The sequence below is a fragment of the Gasterosteus aculeatus genome, chromosome 12 (assembly GCF_964276395.1).
Source record: "Gasterosteus aculeatus chromosome 12, fGasAcu3.hap1.1, whole genome shotgun sequence".
Lineage (NCBI taxonomy): Eukaryota > Metazoa > Chordata > Actinopteri > Perciformes > Gasterosteidae > Gasterosteus > Gasterosteus aculeatus.
Genome location: NC_135700.1, coordinates 3,309,743 through 3,329,969, shown reverse-complemented (window position 1 = coordinate 3,329,969; position 20,227 = coordinate 3,309,743). Strand labels below are relative to the sequence as shown.

General features: G+C 45.3%; 1 protein-coding gene across 4 annotated transcripts in view; it reads left to right on the top strand.

Moving 5' to 3' along the window:
• LOC120831033 (protein MTSS 2) overlaps positions 1-20,227 on the top strand; it is a 55,255-nt gene that overhangs the window by 10,198 nt on the left and 24,830 nt on the right. For all 4 annotated transcript variants that reach the window (XM_078085240.1, XM_078085238.1, XM_078085239.1 and 1 more), the window contains exons 2-3: positions 4,668-4,729; positions 5,007-5,080. In XM_078085240.1, coding sequence (XP_077941366.1) covers positions 4,668-4,729; positions 5,007-5,080 — 136 coding nt within the window. The remainder of the gene's footprint in view (positions 1-4,667; positions 4,730-5,006; positions 5,081-20,227) is intronic.

Sequence of the window (20,227 nt, the reverse complement as noted above, 5' to 3'; positions counted from 1 at the left end):
TCACGCTTTAGACAGTACATCGCCTTCCTCCTTTACTCCCGTCATAACCACGGCCATCTGACGCGGGCTCACTGACCAGGCGGCTGTATTTTTGACTGGTCAGGACGTGCATCAATCTGAGCCATTTCCCATCACGGGTAAACCGCGTTCCGAGGGACACAAAGGGACGGCAAAGTCAGATGGCTTTTTTATTTTTTTCAAATAAGATTGAAGTAGTAGCAGTGTTCTGCAGTTTTTCCCTTAAATGTTTCATCAAAGAATGATCCAATGCTGCCATTGTTCTAGTTCTCAGCAGAATATTTAAACCAATACATTGATGTCTTACGACGATTGTTGTCGACAGATATGCCTGATGATCCAGATGATGACAGGTGACATAACTGTGTGACTACTCGACTCAAAAATCCACAGAAATAATGGGGACTCAATTTAACCATGAAGTAAAGTGAGAGAAATAATATCATATTAAGCAAAATCAATGTGTATTTTAAAGCAGGATAGTGAGTAAGTGACAAGCAGACCAAAGACACAACTCTCTTTGAGAGTGGATATATAATACAGTGAGCTACAGATCCATCCACAGATGAATTCAAATGAGTGTGATCCTCTCTTTCAGAACTCCTCGCCAGTCGAGCACACATACACAGCACTGGGAAATTACCCCTTTGTTTGGCTCTCGCGTTTCTCCTTTAACGTGTGAATTGGCTCGATTATACAATAAAAAAGTCGGGCTAATCCCTACATCCCACTCTGCTTGCCTCCGCCCGTCCTTGCTGTCCCCTCTGTCTCCCTTGCTGGATTTCCTCTGTTTTTCTGTCTTGCTGTGGGGGAAACAAAGGGAACAAAAGACCGAGAGGAGACAGTGAGCTTCTCATCCCCTGTAGTGGGAGGTGCAGAGCTCTCAGCAGAGCGCTGGGCAGACTGGTGGACTGGTGGTGCTCTGAGAACTAGGCCAGAGGACTGTTGACAGCACCCCAGAGTCCAAAGCCCAAAGTCAAGACCAGAAGAAACTAAGGATTATCAGAGGAAAGCCCATGATGGGAAAAGGGAAATATGGCCAATATATTGCTCAGTATCAGGAATGGAGGATTGTTATTGGAGGACAATGGAAGGGTCCCTGTGCACTGGGGGATTTAAGACAGGGATCATACACAGTTCAGCCATCAATTTGAAATTTTTACACTTCCCCCATTATTACAGCGTTTATTCAGAAGTGTCATATATGCAGACTGCAGAAAAACATCCAGACAAATCATTTAAAACTGATGGTTTTGCCCTAACCAATCAGCATTCAGTGACACATCTCATGTCCCTTTCTGCAGAAGCGGGTGTGGGGGACAACTATGTCACTGTCATGCAATTGTTTTCCCATAATCTCTTGTTTTATAGACGTGCGAAAATGATGTCCAATTCTTAATCCGGCCTTTTAACCGAAATTGGTCGACAGTTTTTCCCGACTGCCAGAAACTGCCGTCAAGGGTCACAACGCCACTCCTACGTACGTCCATCACTTCAGCAGCATTTGGAGCTCATTTTGAGCCAACAGGAAACCAAGTTTCTCAATGCATTATTAAACTAACCTTTTCATTTCATTAAGACTATCCTTGTTCGTTTCACACTATCAATCCATTTTTGACCTCGGAATGACCCAGAACTAAACACAAAATAACAAGATCTCAGCTCAGGGATCTGCAGCTTCCTCCCATCAACATGCGTAGACACGGATACCCACAATCCAGTGGCAAAACAACAATATTAAGCTTCTTTCAGGAATAATCACTGCATCTATAGTACCACTGAGGATGTATTCTTGCATTTAGAATGTGTGATTCCTGTCATAGACATGTGACCAGTTAGCCTGTACATGAAAGCAATCATACAGTCCAATGGATACTAATGCTGACTGTCAGTGATCATCTGCTCATAAACACTTTAATTCAACACGGCTATGGTCTGAGGAAGATCAAACGATTGACGCTCTGATAACCCAAGGGGTGAAGGAAAGGAAATAAAATCCACCAATGAAAGATGGTTCTGTAGAAATCAGGGAAAACCCTGGAAGAAAGGAAGGAGGGAAGAGGGTGGGGGAGCCTTGGGTTAGAACTGAAGTCACAGCCAGACCAAAATCTCAATGCTGCCAGAACCCGGGAGGGTGAGAAGGAAGCAGGGAAAGTGAAGTGTGCCCAGTTGGATATTTCCCTCATATCATCCCACTCATTTAACCCCAGCGCATTGTGATGGTGCAGACTGAGTGCTTACAATCTGACACATGGTAATACCATTTTATTTGAATAAGCAGGGAGGAAAGATAAAGTTTTAGCAGCGATGTGTTTACAGTGGGATGAATCGGTCTACGTGTGTAGGAAATAATCATGCACGCCCTGCTGACTTTATTTGGGCTGGAATAGGAAGTGGTGATGTAATAACATATAATTCAAAAGCTTTTTTCTCACACTTGCTGTCTCCTGCTCTGTATCTCACACGCAAACACACACACACACACGCACACACATTGATGTATTTGCCCCTCTGGCCACTGATAACTGCCCACAATCATGTGAGCGCAGTACGGTCGTGGTGTTTGAGCAGTCTGAGCTGAGACAAACACACTCTCACAGGCATATTCATGGAGCGTGCAGCGCACAGGCCGACGTCCTGAAACTGATTTTCAGAAGAATTCACCAAGCGTATCTTTGACCTCTGACAGACAGACCCGGTCTTTGTAAGATCATTTCACCACACAGACCTATAAAGATCCATCATTGACACGTATTGCAGTAACCATGTTTGTGTTGTGCACAAGAGACGAAATGTGCTGTATTTAGATAATCCATTGACTGCACCTCTTGGAATCAGATTGTAGATATTAGAATTTAATTTGCAAGTTTTTCAATCTAAAAAGTAGTTTTTCCTCATTTTTCACAATGTCCTCCTTTTTGCATGGAGAGGTCGGACCATGAAGGGGGACTGGAGGAAATGAATGGTACACACACTGTCACTGAGTACGTTTCCAGATAACTTAAACAGGTTCAACGGCTGCTGCCTCAGCTCAGGTGACTTTGTTTACTCGAAGTGTTTAAAGGAGCCCGTGATTTAAAGTACGCTACCTCGCTGTGTGTTTGTGTGTGTTTGGGAAATTGTCAATTACCAATCATGATTTGATCACTTGCCACCAGGTTCTTTTACTGGATTGAAATGCGCGAAATATGCTAATAGATGGTGGCTCGTGTGTGTTTGAGGGGGAGGGAACGGGGCACTTCAAACGGCCTGCAGGGGGGGGGGGGGGGGGGGGGGGCAGCACGCTCAACATTTGTGTGTGTGTGGATGGTGGAGGGGGAGCTTTTGGTACCAAGGGGAAACGGGACTGTGATTTCAGAACAAATTAAGCCACATCAAACAGGCCAGATCAAAGGGTACACAACCCTCACTGTCTGTGGCAGTCTGACATCCCGACAGGATGCCCCGGCACACACACACACACACACACACACACACACACACACACACACACACACACACACACACACACACACACACACACATTTCCTTCCTACTCTCCGCCTTTGTTTTTCATGCTTCATCATTCTCTCCTTATCCTTAAATTTCCTTTATATTTCACCTTGCAAGATTCCTTGTATCTTTCTGTGCCTGTAGCTTGTACTTCATATAACCCCCCCCCCCCATGCCCCATGCACACATTTGCAGGCATTAACAGGGTTGTAGGTTAACCTGGATCAAGTCTAATGTAATGTGTGCTGAAGCTGAGGCTCGTGTGTGATGGAGCAGTCTTTCAGCCTCCAGGAGGGCTGGGGGGTGGGGCTGCAGCGTGCATTAGAGACGGCTTCGGCACTGAATGAAGTTAGCGATGGCGGCTGCGGGGGGTCGGGGCGCTTTGATGCTGCCTGATGATCCTTATATGTATATATATGCGTGCGTGTCTGTGTTTTGGTAGACAGATGGGATGAAGGAGGAGAGGAGGGGTGGCAGCTTTTTGGGGGTGGATGAAGGAAAAAAGGTGGAGAGGGGTTGAAGCCAGGGCGAGAGGATAGTTGAGGTGTTTTTGTGTGAAAAAAGAGAATATCAAATTGGATCAGACGACAGAAGCTTATAATGTGTAAGAGATATGATATGAACCTGCGGCGGTTCAGGAGGAGAACAGAGAGTGTTTGATCTGGTTTTTGGCAGAAATGGAAAATAAAAAAACAAAATAAGTGTTTTCAGTGTATAATGACCCTCAACCTAAGAATCGTTGTGTTTTTGTGTCCTGAGAACGAACCTTTTCAATCTACTTGGAGGGAGTTGGTAATGTTGCACTGCCATGTTTCTGCAGACTAAACATGGGTACATGAAGGCCGTTATGTTATAAATTGGGTGAGCAGATGGGCTTTAATTTGAATGCAAACTACAATCTCGCATTTAGAGAACACTGAGTTCTACACAATGCTCCTTAAAGTACAGTACTTAAGTAAGTTCATTTCCACTAAATGTGTCCTAATGAAACCAAATCCAGTGTCATTTGCAAAACATGTATTCACAGTCTCTCTATTCCTCCCTCGTTCGCTCTCTTTCTCTGCCTTCGTGGCCCCCCACTGTGTGTGTGAGATACTTTATTAATCATATCTGATATTTGTGAATATTAATATCCATTGTTGTCTGTGTATTGCCAGTGCTCCTATCCTGTGTGGGAGGACTTCACCGCCAAGGCCACCAAGCTGCATTCCCAGCTCCGGTAAGTTCCTTTGATAGCAAAACAAAATAAAACATTAATAAGGACTGTGGGTGAGTGGGAAGCACGGTCGAGCTCCAATCAGAAGGTTGCCGGTTCGATCCCAGGCCCGTCTAGGTCGATGTGTCCTTGGGGCAAGACACTTAACCCCAACAGTGCTCCTGTAGCTGTGATAACAATGCCATCACTACGTTACCAATCAAAGAACCGACTATGGAAAATGCAACTTCAAATTCTAACCATGTTATCCAAAAGCATTAAGTGTCTTCTTTCCATCTAGAACGACTGTGCTTGCTGCTGTGGCCTTTCTGGATGCCTTTCAGAAGGTGGCAGACATGGCAACCAACACCCGAGGTAGGGTAACAGCTGTGTGTGTGTGTGTGTGTGTGTGTGTGTGCGTGTGTGTGCACACGTGTCAAAGACAGAGTCAATCCCCAGCTTGTTTGTGTCCCCTTGCCAATGTTGTGTTGTCCTGTGCTCCTCTGAACTACCCTGAACTTGGCGGCACTATTAGGATTCCTATTATGTTACTGAGATGTTATCAACCAGCGGAATTCTCCTTTTACTGATGAAAGTGAAACAGCCTGAAGGTACACTTTGTGCAGAACTTCAAAGCTGTTTAACTGCCTTGTTTACAGGCAATGCAATCTGTTTGTGTAGCAGGACGGATTCGGTGGGTTTTCCTTTCCTGTTAAAAACATCTTAGTGTTTTTCCATAGATTGTCTTTAACAAATGGAAGTAGTCAATATGACATCACCCTTTTTTTCCTGAACTGCTGCTTTTTCTGCAATTTGGTCGTCGCCATCTTGTTTTATGATGCAACCAGAAGGGAAACCAGAGGGTGGAGCTTAGAATAACCCAGAGGGTGGAGCCTAGAACAAGCCATTTTTAGAGGAAGAATATTCGTCAACTTACTGAAAACATACTGTGATAAAGTTTGAAGACGTAAAACTACCATATTCCGGACAACGCCATAGTGACCTGTCAATCATAAAGCAGCCTCAGCCCTCTGTTTTAAAACAGTTATAGTTTTCTCACTACATGTAGAGTTAACTTTGCAAGCGTAATTGCTTTACTCTCACAATACCATCTCTCCTGGGGCCTCCCAGCATGTGGTAAAAAATGTGCATTTAGGCTATCATTACATTGTGGCAATGTGTTTTCTACCCCCCTGCTGTGTGCAACTCCTGGATTATTTTAAAACTGAATGCAAACTCGGCACATTTGCACACTCAGTCCAAAAAACCCACACTGAATTCATGGTCAATGGATTTGTGTTTTATGACGTTGTCGACATTCCCTGCGTAGGTTTTCAAGCTGGCCGCTAGTTTGAATAGACTGCGGGCTGAGAGCCGTGAGGGTCAGACCAACACTCGCCGCCCACTGGAGGCCATCTGAACAGTGAATACTAAAGCAGCACTGAGGGAGGAGGGGGAACCCAGAGGACGACTTCATCCTGCTGTCGGTGCTTATTAGGTGCAGCTGCCACGCAGTCAACAGCACGCTGATGTGTGCGTGTGCGGCACCAGGTGGGGTCCCACCAGAGGAGGATACAGGAAGAGGCTGGGGCTGCTTTTAGGGGCTAGACAGGAAGTAGCAGAGCTCAGTCAGCTCATTACACGACGACATTAATCCCGGAGCCACATGCGCACACACAGGAAAGAATATAACTGAAATGACGTTTGCACGACGAGGCAGGCTGAGATGCATCACAGGCTCTTTGTACTTTCGGTGCTGATGAGTCAGTCCTGCTGGAGTCCATTTGTCACATCGCTGTACAATCGCTGCTCTTTCTCAGTGTGTGATGTTCCTAATAGATCCTTTAAATGGATGGAGGCAGAAGACACTGCTGATAATGGCGCTCTCTGTCTTTCTGCCATTCGCTATATCAATGTGCCACTTATAACAGCTTGTGTGTCTGTGTGTGTGAATCAAGCCCAAAGAGTACTGATGATCCCGTGCTGTGCTCTTGTACCAAGGCTCTCCCATTTAGGAGCCTGCATTAGGTGTGTTTTCATTCAAGGTTCCAAACACATTTTGTTTTAACCAAGGTGCACTACTCAGCAGGGAAGAAATAAAAAAACTGGCATTCTGCGAATACCCAACAAGCAATATTGCTTTTAGTGCGGAGTGACATTTAGTTTTGCCATCATATTGGATACAGCTATGCGTGGTCCGCCGAGGGTGAATTGTGTGTTTAATAGAAACGTTAAAAACTAAAGATATGTTACATTATTTTCTGTAAGATTCATAGAAAAGTGATTGCACACGTCGCACAAAGCTGTATAGTCGTTCTACAGACTGTGTCTGCTGACCAGTGGGAAATATTCATGGTCACGGCCACTCCTTATTTTCTGCTGTAGGGCCCCAGATATATTCAGATGTCCATCTCGTTAAAAAAAGGCATCATGAAGGTGTGAGAACGAGGGTGATTTTGTCTGGTGCTTGTGATAGTGTGTGTGTGTGTGTGTGTGTGTATGTGTGTGTGTGTGTTTGTGAGAGAGGGTGAAATCAAGTAGGAGAATATGTGCAAGTGGTTGTGAAATCTGCCGTGAGAGGTGAATCGAGTGTGCTTTTAGATGCCTTCTCCACTCCCCTCTTATAACCCTGTGGGTGTGTGTGTGTGTGTGTGTGTGTGTGTGTGTGTGTGTGTGTGTGTGTGTGTGCGTAACAGCATACCACAGTAAAATAGAAGCACACATACAAACAAACACACAACTGCTGCCCTGATGTGGGTAGATAGAGGCCTTGTGTGTGTGTGTGTGTGTGTGTGTGTGCGTGTGTGTGGTGTTTCCCACGTTTAAATATCCTTCCATCTCGCACTGATTAACAACTCTTCATCTTGCTCAGTGAGCACTCAGTCAGGCATTGACATACATCTCTAATTTTAACAACATTTCTTGTAAGAACTTTCTGATAAAAGCTAGAACCACATGAAAGTGAGCGCGTATACTAATTACTCCGCTATTACATTTTAAGTAGCCAATATTCCTTTTTAACAAACTTTTTTTTTTCCGACGAGTCATGATTGAGTTTTGATGAGAGAGCCTGTTCAGATGCTCTTCTATTCATCTAAAACAGACACATTCAAGATGAAAACAAGAGGCTTTTGGTTTGATTTGTAAGAAATGTGGCTGCTAATCAGACCTTTGTTGCGTACAACACTGTATCCATGCAGTTTGTATACAGCTTCTCCTCAGGGGTCGCGGGGCGGCTGCAGTCGATCCCTGGTGCAGTGCACACTGGACTGGTTACTAGTCATTCACAGGGCTGACATAGAGACACACACTGTCCCTCTTCATGTTGTACGTACATAATCATGCTGATTGTATGATATAGAAATATAACTACCAACTTGTACCTCACTGAGACACCGCTGGCTTGAAATGAATTTATTTAAGAATATGAAACGCTGCTGAGCAGATGAATATATTTGAGAAAACAACACAAGTCTGAGATTCAATTTTTAAATGTGTAAAGTCAGCAATGTGGAAAGCCAGTGCTTAAAGGTCCTGGGTGGGTTTTGTTTAGTTCAGTAAAACTAGAAAAACACGTGTGCACTTTTTTCAGTTTTTTCAGTAAACTCCCTCTCTTTTCGGGTGGAGGTGGCGCGTGGAGTAAAGAGGTTTGCAGTCTGCAGAAGAGAGAGAGATGATTGAAATGACGATCTGATGGTGCAGAGGCTGCCCGGCTGTGTGGTTTGCATCTGAACCGCAGATGTTTCATTGTTTCATAATGAACGTCATAAATCATATTAAATTAGACACACACACACATATACACACACACACAGAGGCTGCGATGCATATAAGCACATGCCCCCTTTAAGTCTTTAGTTGTAAGACCTAGGAACGTCCCCCCCCCAAAAAGAAGAAAGAAAAATGACAGAGGAACCACACATCTTTTTATATATACTATATACTATTATATATACATGTCAGAAGTCTTTTAATACATGCCACTGTGAAGGTTAGTGATTGTATTGACTCGGGAATGCAGGAAGATGCAAGTGATGTCAATCAGATCAGCATTCAGCATATTCACAATCTTCTGACTAAAGAAAGCCAAGTTCACACCTGCGTTGTGCGACTGACCGGCTGCTTTTCATCCAGTCTTGAGAGCATTTTAGGAAGCCACAGATTTGGGGTGTAAACACATCATTTTTGTGTCGGAAACCTCAAATCAAAGAGCGCTACACTGGATTACACGCAGCCCTGTTGCTCCATGGTTTTATATTCTCCTGCCGGACGCCAACACACACACATGCTGCTTTTTCATGACATCCTATACACTTGATGCTGTGAAATGATTCCCAACTGCACATAAAACGAACAAGAGAGAATGTTTAGTTTTCTGCCAAACAAGAAGTCGGCAGATGTAACTTCAGATAGAGAAAAGGAGTAAAAATAGCCTGGAAAACTCATTTCCACCATGTTTATCTTCTTCAATGAAACCAACGGAAGGGAGCTGGGGGGGCAGGAAGCAATAAAGTTTATGGGAAATGTGGTCTTGATTTTGAGAAACACTACCAGCGAAAATACTACTGCTGCGAACATGAATAGAGAAAGTATTGAAACTCCTACACACAAAAAGAGGAGCTCATTGATTTCCTCGACAGAGAGCCTCTGGTTTGAGGCGGAGCCTGTTACCACCTCTGTTACGCTCCGATCGTTCCACCATTACTTTTAGTTGTTTAAACCATCGCTGAGCTGTTGTTGGTGACGGTTTCCCAACGTTAACCAGTCATGTTTGGACAGGCTCCCGTTGCATGAAGGTTAACAGTCCTTGTGGAGAGCAAAAGAGGCGGAAATCATTGGCTTGAAATCCGTCGGCTATTGTCCACGATGATCGCTTGAACTTAAGTTCCTTATAAACGTATCTGCACTCGTATGCAGTTATCTGTTAGAGATCGACAGGGGACATTGACTTCCAACTCTCGGGCTATAAACGATGAGGAACGGGGAACACAAACCCTAAATCGCCGTGCGGCTCGATGTCACCATTTCTTTTAGTGAATTGTTTAAACTTTTTACTCATCGCTTATTTGAGCAAATTCTCTTTATTAATTAAAGCTTCTCTCAGGAACGGTTCATTGACACGCGGTTGTGAAAGAAACACAACGATGTAACAAGTCAGCAAAAAAGCAAATTGTTCAGCACTCCTTCATTGACTAGCTTTCCATGCTGGACGCACTCATGACTCCTGGGTGGGAGGAAGAGCCGGAACGCTTCAATATGAGGCCACTTAATACCGCTACACACACACATAGGAAATACAAACACATGCGACTTAGCTGCCCCTCCTCAGCTGGCAGCGTGGCACTCGCACCCTCCCCCGCCCTCTGCAAAGGGGCCCCGGCTATTTAATACCACAACTCTCACACACACACACGCACACACACACAGCACATCCACTTCTGACATGCATTGGCTGTGTGTGTGAACATGAAGGCGCCGCTGAAGCGTGCATGCCTGCTGGGAGGACATGCGATGGGAGAGTGCGTTTTATATACACTCATTTCAGTTGTGCGATGGCATGTGCGTCATACATGCCCCCCCCCCCCCCCCCCGTCCTCCGCCCTGGTTCCGACATGGATCTGCTGTCCCCCTCAACCAATCAAGGACAAGCGGGATCCCATTTGCGAGCGTGGTTGCCAGGCAACAAGGAGAGAAAAGAGAGTGTGGGTAAATGTGTTGGTTAGAGAGGGAAGTGGTGGCAGAGAGCGTAAAAAATAGGCACGTTGTTGCCAAGAGGAGAAGAGAAATCTGTGCGAGGTTTTGGAGAACCGCGTCACTCACGGAGGGGCGTTGGATCGGTTACAGGCCATCGCGCAATCAAAGGGGCGGAGCCGGCGAACGGCCGGGTCAGCAGCAGCACCTTAGCTTTACCCCACACTGTATTACATTTCCACATGTAGTCAACATGATATCAATCTATACTTTGACTTTCTGCCTCGTGAGTTTGTCGCATTTGGTGCGCTTGCTTGACCGGTCTGAGACACCGGAGACAAAATGGCGATGCAAGCTGGCGTTCTCCGGACAGAGGACATAACACGCTCATTGTAAGCTAAAAAAAACACAACGTTTTAATGGGATTTCATACTAATCAAAACCTATTTATGTTTTATGTGTTACATTTCTTCTAACACACATGAGAACTTAAGGTACCCACTTTTCATGTAATTCATCTTCCTTCCTTCTTTCTTTTCCTACCTTCCTTCCCAGCCTCTCTTTCCCTCTTTAAGTAGGCCATGGCTTAGAGCCCTCTTGTTTCGGAGGGCTACAAAAACAACATTAATGTCTTCAATTAAGCCTCAATCTCACTGTATTCATCCCCCCTCCTCTCCGTGGGGCTTTTCTCTCTCTCTCTCCTCCGTCTCCTCTTGAGCTTCCTCTGGCCACGTCGCTAACCCCCCGAGCAGCTCCTCTCGTGTTCCTGCGCAGCTCATTCTTCCTCCCCAACACGTTTCTCCCATCATTCCCATCGCTCCTTTCCTCTCCTCCCTCCCTTCCTCCGTGCAGCTCTCTTTTAGGACATTTCCTCATGTCACAGTGCAGCATTGTCCCGGTGGTCAACAACACAGGACATGCTCTGTTGCGCGCACACACACACACACACACACGCTGTGCACTCCCTCAGTAAGCATGGGAAGCTGAGCCCAGTGAGTGTATCTGCTCCAAGGCCAAGTCCCGCTTAATGAGACAAGAGGCTGGAGTGAGTAGTGGCATGCATGAGAAAGTGTGTGTGTTATCGTGTTTGGTCCAACCCTTGATTTGTTGTTTACTGCAGCATGACGTTCTTTTCAGATTTACAAAGGATGGATTCAGTGTTTTAACTTTCTTTTTTTGTTTTTGCGTCATAAAATCTTTTGTAACTCTGAATTAGTGGGAACACTCGCAGCACTTGGAGAGCACTGGCTATGTTGTTTTTTGTGTGTGTCGGTGTGTGCGCGCTCAGAGTCAGTGAGAGTTAGGTGTTAATCCGCAGCATTAACAGCCATCAGCCAGGCGTGATAACTGTTGTGGCTGCTGCTGGCTCAGCTGAACGCACACACACACACACACACACTGGTATCTCTCTGAGGACCCTCCATCGACTACATCTGCTTACATTGTCCTGTAAACCCTGACTGTGGCTACGCCCTTTAAGGGATGCTCCACCCGCCGCTTTAGGATACTTGTCACAGCATCAGTTGTTTTTAGTCAAACATACGTGACGTAAACAGTACGGGCTTCAGAATGAAAAAAAGGTCGGGTTTCGCAGCGCCAGACACACTGCTCTCTCCTCATCTCCAAGACCAAGACCGGCGTTGTCATATTTGGTCACCACCAGCTGAGCACGTTCTCTTGTTCCTCTCCCTTCATCTCGGATAAATATCTGTTCTGCCATGAAAAGAATTCTCACGTCAAAACAGATACGTTCCGTGTCCCCATCTACGCGTGTCTCTGTGTGTGTGTGTACATGTCATCTTGTCATCCAGTACTTTCTCGCCGCAGTTGCTCTGCCCACGCCACATGGGACATTGCCATGGCAACAGTGACACACACAAGTGCCAGTGTGTTATGTTTTGAGGGGCTCACTTTCTAACAAGGGGTTCAGACACACTAGTGCTTTTCCATCAATAATAGTGTTATCTTTGGATGTGAACGTTTATTTTTCAAGGTCATCTTGAAAAATGGAGTCAACGTTTTTCTCTCTCCACCTTATTCATTTCCATGCAGGCTTTTCTCATCTATTTATTTATTTCTTTGCGGTATGTCGACTGGTAGTTGCACGGAAGCGTCGCTAAAGAGAGGGAGACATTAGCAACGGAAAGAGCAGAGCAGTGTTTCCCACAGCTACGACGGACCTCCTGGCAGCCGGTTCGCTGGAGGCAAAGGGTTCTCAGGGACAAGCCGTCACCTCCTGACCGCCTGTGTGCGAGTGTGTGCCTGTGTGTTAACAAGAGAGAGAGAGACTATCCGTCCGTAAAAATCCCTCATTCTGCTCATTTTTCATCCATTCTGTATGGGGGGGCTCCGGATGCATGATGCCCAGACTACGTTACCCACAATGCTATATTTAGTCCACTGCAGTGTGTGACTCAGCACAGCTGAGTGTCTGACAGAGCAGCTCTATGCTGCCACATATTTCCTGTTTCATTTGTTTTTATTCTCAGAGAGAACAAGACCTCAAAAGCAGCATCATAAAAAGGGTAATTCCTGCTCCATGACGGATTCTAACATGCATTGACGGTTGCTGTCATTCAGCGGCTCAACATGTTCATTTGAATCTTATTGGTTCATCAGAAACCGAGGGAAGTATTAGTCTGAGATTAAACACTCATTATAATTACAATCAGGGTTAATAAGCGTGTGCATGTATAATCCTCTTTCTGTTTCCCCGACACACCCGGGCACATCTCCTACCTGAGGGTGGCTCGCATGTTTCCCCCTCAGTACAGTGCACGTGACCGTGTCATATGATGTACATATTGGAGCTGTCGGTATGCAGGGAGCATGTGTGCTCTGTGTGGCCGCGTGTAGACTCGCAGCTCCTTTCTCCACACGGGGCCTCATCATAAATTTAAGCATGTCTCCAAACCAGCGTCTAAGGACGCCGGGACGGGCCGTCACGCTCAGGGCTTCGTTTGTGTGGATGGGAGAGAGTCTGTCCTCTTAAAGCCTGTTGAGGAATACCAGTTAACGTGAGTGACGGTAAGCCGTTCCGTCATAGCTGTCAAACAAAGACCAAAACGTCTTGTTGGAACGGTCCTGTGTTCAGTGCATAGATGTAAGCCAGATGTTGCCAGATTTGTATTATTTTTGCAACCACGTAACAGATGTTACCATATTTAGTCGTGACAGCTGATACGGCGTGGGATCAGCGACCTGTCAATCACAGTAATGCCCCCTTTGACTCTAAATGGACGATCGTGAATGAACATCATGTTGTATTGACAAAGACTTGGAACTAGAGATCGAGGCCGTCATCACATGTTAACAATGTTTACTAAGGGAATAAATCAAGAGAGAAGCAGAGTCATTGTCTCATAGACTTCTATCGCAACCTAAGGAGTCGCCCCCGGCGGGTCAGTAGAGGCAACGCCAGTTTTAAGACACATTTAAGTCATATCGGCATCCGTTGGCAGAACCAGAGGTGTTGTGGGACATATGCTCGTTTGTTATTGCCGAGATGGAGAATTCTAGTATTATTTTCCTTTAATGGGTATTCCTTTAAGATACATGGCTGCTATGGGGAGTTCGTCGAGATGCAAATAAACTCATAATCCTCGTTTCAAGTCTGTGTGTTGAGAGTCCTCATTGTAAAGCTGCACAGAGCACGAGACAAATGATTTCACCCGACTGGCAGAGCTTTTATTTGTGTTACTCTTATGAACAAACCAAGACTCTGCACCAGACTGCATGACTCATTTGCCTGATATTTCCGTTGGAAAGGATAAGAACACGGGACTCCAGTTATAACGCTTTTTACTTTTTGCATGAATGTTCTTATTGAAGTGTTGCATGTGCAAAATGAAGAAAAACTCCCAGCATCCACACAATATTGTTCAGTTGACCACCCTAGTATGACGCTGGAGTGTGCGCACACACACACACACACACACACACACAACGACAGAAATATGTTTCTGGATAAGCTTTCACTTGTGAGACCAGCGAGAGAGAGAGAGAGCTCTTTGAGATCATGTGTCTCCTCGAGAGCTTAGGAAATGCACAAAATCAGACACTCGGCAACAGTGTTTGAAACATGAAGAGAAGCACGTTCCAACGGGTTTGATTACTTATCTAGGGACGTATCATTTCTAGATGTTTCCTCTGTGTTTTTAATTAATCTTCCTTTCCATTGATTCTGGTTCAGTGTCCGGTTGCTGGATCCGAATTAGTGGAACGGTGAAACTACCGCGGTGTGTGTTGATGTTGTGGTACTACTTTCCCATGGAAGTGTGAGGTCATCAACCAGGGAGCTGGTAACAAATCACTTTCTGATAGGAACAGCTCAAGCGCAGGCTGCAGTTACTAAATGATTAATGATCTAGTTTTCTAATTTCTTACATAGATATATAATGTGGATTAAGAGAAACACAATGTGTTCTACGCAACCCCAAAATGAAATCTAGACCCCATAAATCATACTAGTGAAATCAATTTTGATTCATAACTCACTTTTTACACAAATCCAAGTTCTTTCACAATAATAATAAAGAGAAGGTGGAGACACGAATGCACCGAATAGAGAAAAAAAAATGGATTCATAAAACTTTAAATAGATCATGGTAAAAATGGTAAGGATAAACCATTGCCTTGGATTTGTGCTCATGGTCGGGGGGAGGCTTCGGGTAGCTCAGGCCACTTTGCAACCCACATGTTAGTTCTTACTGGTGGGCAGAGAAGGGGAGGCAGATCGAAGGGAAAGCCTTTTAAGTCCATCTTCTTCCTCCCCTGTTGCACATTTATCCTTCGTTTCATGAGTAACGTCAGGGCTGGTTTCACTTTCTGCGTTGCTATTTTTAGCTGCAGAAACTGCCCCCGTCCCCCCCGTTTTTTAAGTAAATATGCCCTTGTCTGGAGGCCCTGCTTTGGCCTCTGGGGTAGGAGTGTGTATATTATTTTCAGTTTGTATATTCATGTGTGTATATGTGAGAGATTTTAAGCCTCTGTAATCAAAGCCAGAGAGTGTGCATGCTTTCCCAGGCCCAGCTGACTCCACTCTGAACCGTTACAGCAGCACGGCTCTCTGTTCTACAGCATCCTGCGTGCTAATGGCTCCAAGGCGCTCGGTATCCGTGCCTGCAACTGTGCGTGTGCATGTGTCCGCAGGGTAAGGGCCTGGCTCTGGGCTTCCTCTACGTTTCCTTCCTTCCCGTCGTGCACTCCTGGTCTCATTGATGCTTTCTTATAGTCGTCCAAATGTCGTGATCTCAGGTGTGATGCACATTGCATTCATTGAAAACAAGAAAGAAACAAGCATATTTACCATATTGTCTATGACATAAGTTGCTTTTGTCAGCTCTTAAAACATCCTAGTGGAAAACAAAAATGTAATTGGTGCCTAGAGACGCGTAGAGAACAGTGAAGCTCAAGAGCTGAAGCCTCTGGCTCTGACCCGTGACATCTTTCTGTCCGACACAGATGAACATTGTCCTCTCTGATCAAGGAAACGTCTCTCGTACAGTTGCTTCCATCATCCTGTGTCTGTATTCTCCTCTTCCCATAGAGATGTTGGTATCAGTGAAATCATTTGCCACCACTGGTGAACGTGACAAATGCCCAAATCATGTAAGTGGTGTAGTGGTGAAACGGCTCGTGGAGGTGTCTGATAAGCAGATATAAGACGCTGTAGTTCAGTGGTTTCTGTGGCAGCTGGAGGAAGATGAAGTCCTTAGATTGTTAAGTTAAGTCCGCAACTGAAAGCTGTCTTTAAGTCTTCGTCACCCACTAACGTGTCCAAACTATGTGTTGTCACAAAAACTAGGGCTAAGGGGATGATTTTCCAATCAGAGGAGACGAAAGGTTGGTTCGGTGCGCGTTATGAGGGGAGAATCCCACGTGTCATAGAAGCTTAGCACCACTGAGCAAGTGTTGGTATTTGACAAGTTGGGAATGAGAACGTTGCCTTCCCAGCTTTGAGAGCTTGTGTCAGCTCAATGGTCATGGGCAGAAATATCCTCCTATCACCATAGCAACAGCAGTTAGGGTGTTGAGATGTGTTTTGAACCATGACCATCTGATGTCAGGCTTCCAAGGAGGGGGTCGGAAGTCAGGGTTGGCATGTTGTTGTTGTTGTGTGTGTGAATATCAATTCCTGTCGACTGGAGTATTTGTCTGGTCCACTGATTGCCATTAATCTTGTTGGTTGAATTGCTACTTGCTGGTAGAGTTTATTACTTGTGAAAACCTTCACTCCTCTTGCATCTAATCTAAGGGCCGTCAGGTAAACAGAATCTCCATGAGCTCATCTAAAATTGATGTAGTGGCTGTAACAACACACAAGTAAACAGCCATATTTGTATTTTGCAACGGGCTTCATGGTAACTGTGTATACCGGACATGATTTTAACCTGCTTATATTACCTTAGATATCATCAATCTCACAATATTTATTAGCAAACCTAATGAGCGTTTACGATGTCACTCCTTTTCTTCTCAGTCAAAACCCCTGTGAAGCACCTTTGGGGCTTATTGCCTAAGTCTTTGTGTTCGATGCCGTAATGCATTCCTGCAGCGTGCGGTGTTTGAGGTTTAGGACACAGCGTTTACCCTGGAACACGCTTCAGTGTGTGTGTTGCTGTATCAGAGGCCGGTGGCTTGTTTTGGCCGCGGTGGCGACTGGCTGCCTGGTTGTCTGGGAAGTCTTGGTTTTCATAGTGAGAATGTAAGCCTCATGAATTATTCTGCTTTATCTGGTGCTGCGACGACTGCAGTTTCCCTGCTGCCTCAGCCTAGTCTACCCCCCCCCCCCCCCCCCTGCTCACACACGCACGCTTTAATCTGTCTCCTTCTCACCTCTATATTTGCCCCTCTTTGTCTTCCCTTTCGGTCCGACTCCCTCCCGCTCTCATTGTCGCTGTGTCACCGCAGAGATGCCGCTGTCACAGGAACAGATGGGCGGTTGCTGCAGACGTCTGTAACCTTGGCAACCGCGGCTTCACCTGCTCCAGCATTAACCCTCTCTCCTTGTTGTGCCGCTCAAGACACAAGAGCACCGTCATCTCCTACTCCATGGTCCCCTTCCCCTTCACATCACCTAACACATTCTTTTCCTCTTCCGCAAATATTGTCTTCCTCCTTCTATTCCTTCCTTTCTCCTCCTATATCTACTTTTAAACACGGCCGCACACATGGGAGTGGATCAAATATATCAGTTTAAAACACACATAGACACACACACAGAGACCTTCCCCTTTCTGATATGTGGACCGGTGTCTCCACGTTGGCAATACAGCTTGCTGGAGAACTGAGTGTTCCTCTAGATCAGGATCCTCTGTGTGCATGCATTTTTGTGTTGTATAACCCAACCAATCAGATTTAACAGAAACAAATTGGAAGTGGCAGCTCGTACCTCCCACACCCCCCCAATACTGAAAGAACTACATCTGACCAGTCGGACAGCCAGCGTTCCAATCGGTTCTGTCCTAACCTGTAAAGGCCAGGCTGCCAAATGCCACGGCACTGATGCTACTGACGTCAGAAATGGGAAAACCATAACAAAGCACCAGCCCATTTGGCCTGGAATGGATCTGTGCTTCCGGAGTCTTTCCATACTTGCAGATGGCCAGTCTGCACATAGCTTGTGTTTTTTTTTTTTTTTTGGTAGGAGGTGTCCATTTCAGGCCGAGACCAACAAACCAGCCGGGCCGATTCATTTGAAGACCGTCGCTTATTGCAGATACATGCATATTGATGTCTGTCAAAGATCTTCATAGAGAAACATTTCTTTAAATGTTTTGCAGTGTAATGAGTGTAAGGGGACAATACTGCAGTTTAGTAGCTGAATATTGTAACAACGTTAATGATGCCCATTTCTAAAAACAACTCACAGCTCCCGTTTTCTATGGGTTCAATGTGCAAATACACAATTGAGTGTGAACAAAGGTGATATGAGGATTGTGCAACAATCCCAGATGCATTCTTAGCTTTGTCAGTTGTACGGACCGCCACTGAAGTAAGTGGGAGGCACCGTGATTATGATTATTTACACATTAGAGGGTCCACAACTACAGCTGTAGCAGGGCATGAATCAGATGAGCTACCTTTTCATGTTTACATGAATCAACAACATTATAACATGTGTGTGTCCACTTATTGTCCCCTTGAGGTGATAGTACAGAAATAAATTACCATTTTAAGCAATGAGGATAATGTGTGTTTCTGTGTGTGTGTGTGTGTGTGTGTGTGTGTGTGTGTGTGTGTGTGTGTGTCTGTGGACAATAGTTTCCATCTAATTACGAAATCTTCCATATCTAACACAGAAATCATGACTATTTTTTACCCCTTTACCTGGTCTGACACAAAAGAAGACTAGACACACATACTCACAGATAAATGCGTAACCATGTCAGATAGATAGTCATCACCACCTCGCTTGCATTGCGCAGCAAATGGAGAGACTGAGGCTGACGAATCCCTCTGCGAGATCAAAGATAACAGTTGCCATGGAGATGCAGTGGTGGGAAGGCCACAGATGCCTCAGGCAGAGAGAGAGAGAGAGAGAGAGAGGGCGAGAGAGGCTCAAGCAACAGCATATTACAGTGCACATGTGTATTTGTAATTCAAAGTACCAGTAATCACTGCAGAATATGAACACGAGGCTGGTGGTTGCATGAAAGTCAAAGTATTTTAACTTTAAGGGCTAAAAAACTGCCTGGTCTATTACGGTTTAGCAAATAACAAACTTACAACCTCAAACTCAAACAGTTACATTTGCTAAACATAACCAAATAGTTCTGTTGATCATTTGTTATTAGTCAATTCATAGCATTAACCATGTTTTGGATCCCAAACCCTAACCAGGGTTTATCGGGTTTATCTTTTCCACCAAATGGTACTCTTAATGTTGTTTACTTGCATGGGAATGTAGAAAAAAACAGATTTTATAAATGCTTTTTTGCATTTCTACCTCCTATTTCCATCCGGGATCCACAGTTGAATTTTGCACAAGCGTGTCATCGCACATGTACTAAAAAAGGACATCTTAATAATGTAGTTATGTAATTATTTCCAGACTGTGTATGTGCTGATTTATTCTTTCCTGCCCCGACTCCCTGTGCTCCGGCCCCCTTCCGGTTTTCACAGTGAGGTTACTGTCTGTGTGTGTGTGTCTGTGTCCTTCAGTTTCTTTCTCTCTTGTAGGAAAGTTCAGACATTCATTTCCTTAGCGACAGAAAATTTTACATTAGTTCTGATTCTCACCTCAGCAACAGGGCAAGATCTCCGCTGTCATGGAAACGCTAACAAACCTGTCAGTTAAGTCAGTTGCTAGGCAACGAGGAAGAACAGGACAGGCTAAGACTGTGCCCGGTGTTTAAACATGACATTTTCCACATTTTCCAATCTGATTTAACCATGTTGTACACGCCAAAACCCTCTCACACAGTAAAACAGTATTAAAAACACAGGCATTGTTTACCGCCCCCCCCCACTCTCACCAACACGGACTGCGTCTCCAGACTACTTTTCACAGTAATAGAGGTTCCCCAGTAGTGGAGTCTCCTCAGATTGACTGAAAGAACACACTTTAACTAGGGGGAGCGTTTCATGATTATGTTTCGCGCCTCCTGCCGTAAGACCTGTATGGCTCCCCATGACCTCTGCCCATCTTGCCTGGGCTTGAAGCATTTGAGGGAGGGCCTCTCGGAGAACCCCTTCATGAATTGTGGCGTACGGTGAAGTAGGCTGGCCGAGATGGAACAACCCCTCCCCCTGGGGCAGTTGAATCTCGCCCATCCCACCTTCTTCAAACGGCGTCCACATCTGCTGACAGCCGAGCTCGCTCAGATG